The 1,706-nt window shown below is 41.9% G+C and overlaps 1 protein-coding gene across 1 annotated transcript in view; it reads left to right on the forward strand.

The window, feature by feature from the left end:
* Window positions 1–1,706, forward strand: part of LOC101855444 — a 31,336-nt gene that overhangs the window by 18,016 nt on the left and 11,614 nt on the right. Inside the window, exon 2 of the mRNA XM_005107242.3 lies at window positions 789–892. Within this exon, the coding sequence (XP_005107299.1) occupies window positions 814–892 (79 nt within the window). The 5' untranslated portion in view covers window positions 789–813. The remainder of the gene's footprint in view (window positions 1–788; window positions 893–1,706) is intronic.

Consider the following 1,706-nt stretch of genomic DNA (forward strand, 5'->3'; position numbering starts at 1 on the left):
CCCCCAATCTTTTCGCTCCCTGTTCATGGGTGGTTGGTAATCGACTCTGATTTTCTTTGCTCCTTCTCTCCTATCATCGCAAACATCTGTCGCCCTTATCCGATAAATTATTATCCCTCCTACTTTTCTGTGTACGTTGTTAGTCTCTAGATCTAGTAGTAACACCTCTAATCTTCGACACTTACAGGAAATACTTGTGTTGCAAATGTTGCAAAACTCTTTTATTTGAATTAAACTTGAGCTGTGGTTGGCTGGCGGGTGCTTTGGTGTGGTTCGCTTCTTCTTTCCTTTCGAACATACATCGTATTTTTCCCTCCCCTTCTTCTTTTTTATGTTTGTTACTCTCTTGTAACATCTCTAATTTTCTGGCGCTCACATGACCTTATGCAGTAGCGAGCGCCATAACATCTTTGCTAAAACTAAAACTGAAATACCTGTGTTACAAATGTTGTACAACTCTTTTATTTAAATGAAACTTAAAAGCTGTGGTTGGTTGGCGGGTGCTCTGGTGTGGTTTACTTCTTCTTCCCTTTCCTTTCAAACCTCTGTCGTCATTATCTCTCCTCCTTCTTGACCGTATGCAGTTACGAGCGCTGTATAACCTCTACTAAAACAACTTCTTTTTTGTGCTTGTTACTCTCTTGTAACACCTCTGATCTTTGGCACCTATATGACCTTATTGTGTTGCAATTGCCGTAAAAAACTCACTATTACAAACAAAAATGTAAGCTCTCGAATGTTCTCTGCACCGAAAAACTGAAGAAAAGCTGTTGTCGTTGTTGTTTCAGACCAGACGCCCTCCTTCCCGCCATCATGTCGCAGCAGACGAGAGAGAGGATCTCGACCTTGACCTTGTTGGAGAACACGCTAGATCAGCAGCTGGAGTCATTAGGTGAGTCAGGAGTCAGGAATCAACGCGGAGATTAAGACAATTTTGTTTTGTTTGGTATTTCTTTTCTTGTTTTTTTCTCTTCTTTTTTGAGAGGGTAGGGTTGTTGTTTTTTTGCGGGTTTTTTCTTTTTTTTTGGGAGGGGGGGGGGAGAGGAGGATATCCGTTATTTTTTTATGTTACTGAGTTATTGGTTGTAGACTGACACTTGCGTGTCCATTATTAGTAGTATTATTATTTGTTTAAAAACTTTCCCCTCTGCTTTTCTGTTTTTTCGTTATTTTCCCCCAGTCTTGCACTTTCTCTGCACTGTCAGTATCAGTGCACAACACCGTTTACCCTCGGGGCGGTGCCACTGACTGAAGTTGTGTGTTTAGGCCATTCCCAAAGGGGGGGGGGGGCATTAACATTTTCTTATGCTCAGTACAATTGTAATTGTAAATGGGCTGATTCATCAATGTCATGTGAACTGCAACTGGGAACTGCTGCTTTTTGTTTCCTAATCCTTACTGTCGTCATTTCCCTCTACTTCTTTTGTATGCTTGTCACACTCTTGTGACCCGCTATTTCCAGGGTGCCTTGATAGTCGAAGCAGACTTTGTGCTGTTGAAGTTACAGAGGTGAGCAGAGTAAGCCTGATTCCCCGTAAGGACTTCTCTGTTGACACCCGCCCCTTGGCGCTCATATGACCTTATGCAGTAGCGAGCCATGTAAAACCTCTACTAAAATTAAACTAAACAACACCGATTGCTGTCGCGGCGATGTATTTCTAGTCTTTTTATTCGAATGTCTTTGGCAAAAAGTTCTACTGTTCTAA

The sequence above is a fragment of the Aplysia californica genome, unplaced genomic scaffold (genome assembly GCF_000002075.1).
Source record: "Aplysia californica isolate F4 #8 unplaced genomic scaffold, AplCal3.0 scaffold00588, whole genome shotgun sequence".
Classification (NCBI taxonomy): Eukaryota; Metazoa; Mollusca; class Gastropoda; order Aplysiida; family Aplysiidae; genus Aplysia; species Aplysia californica.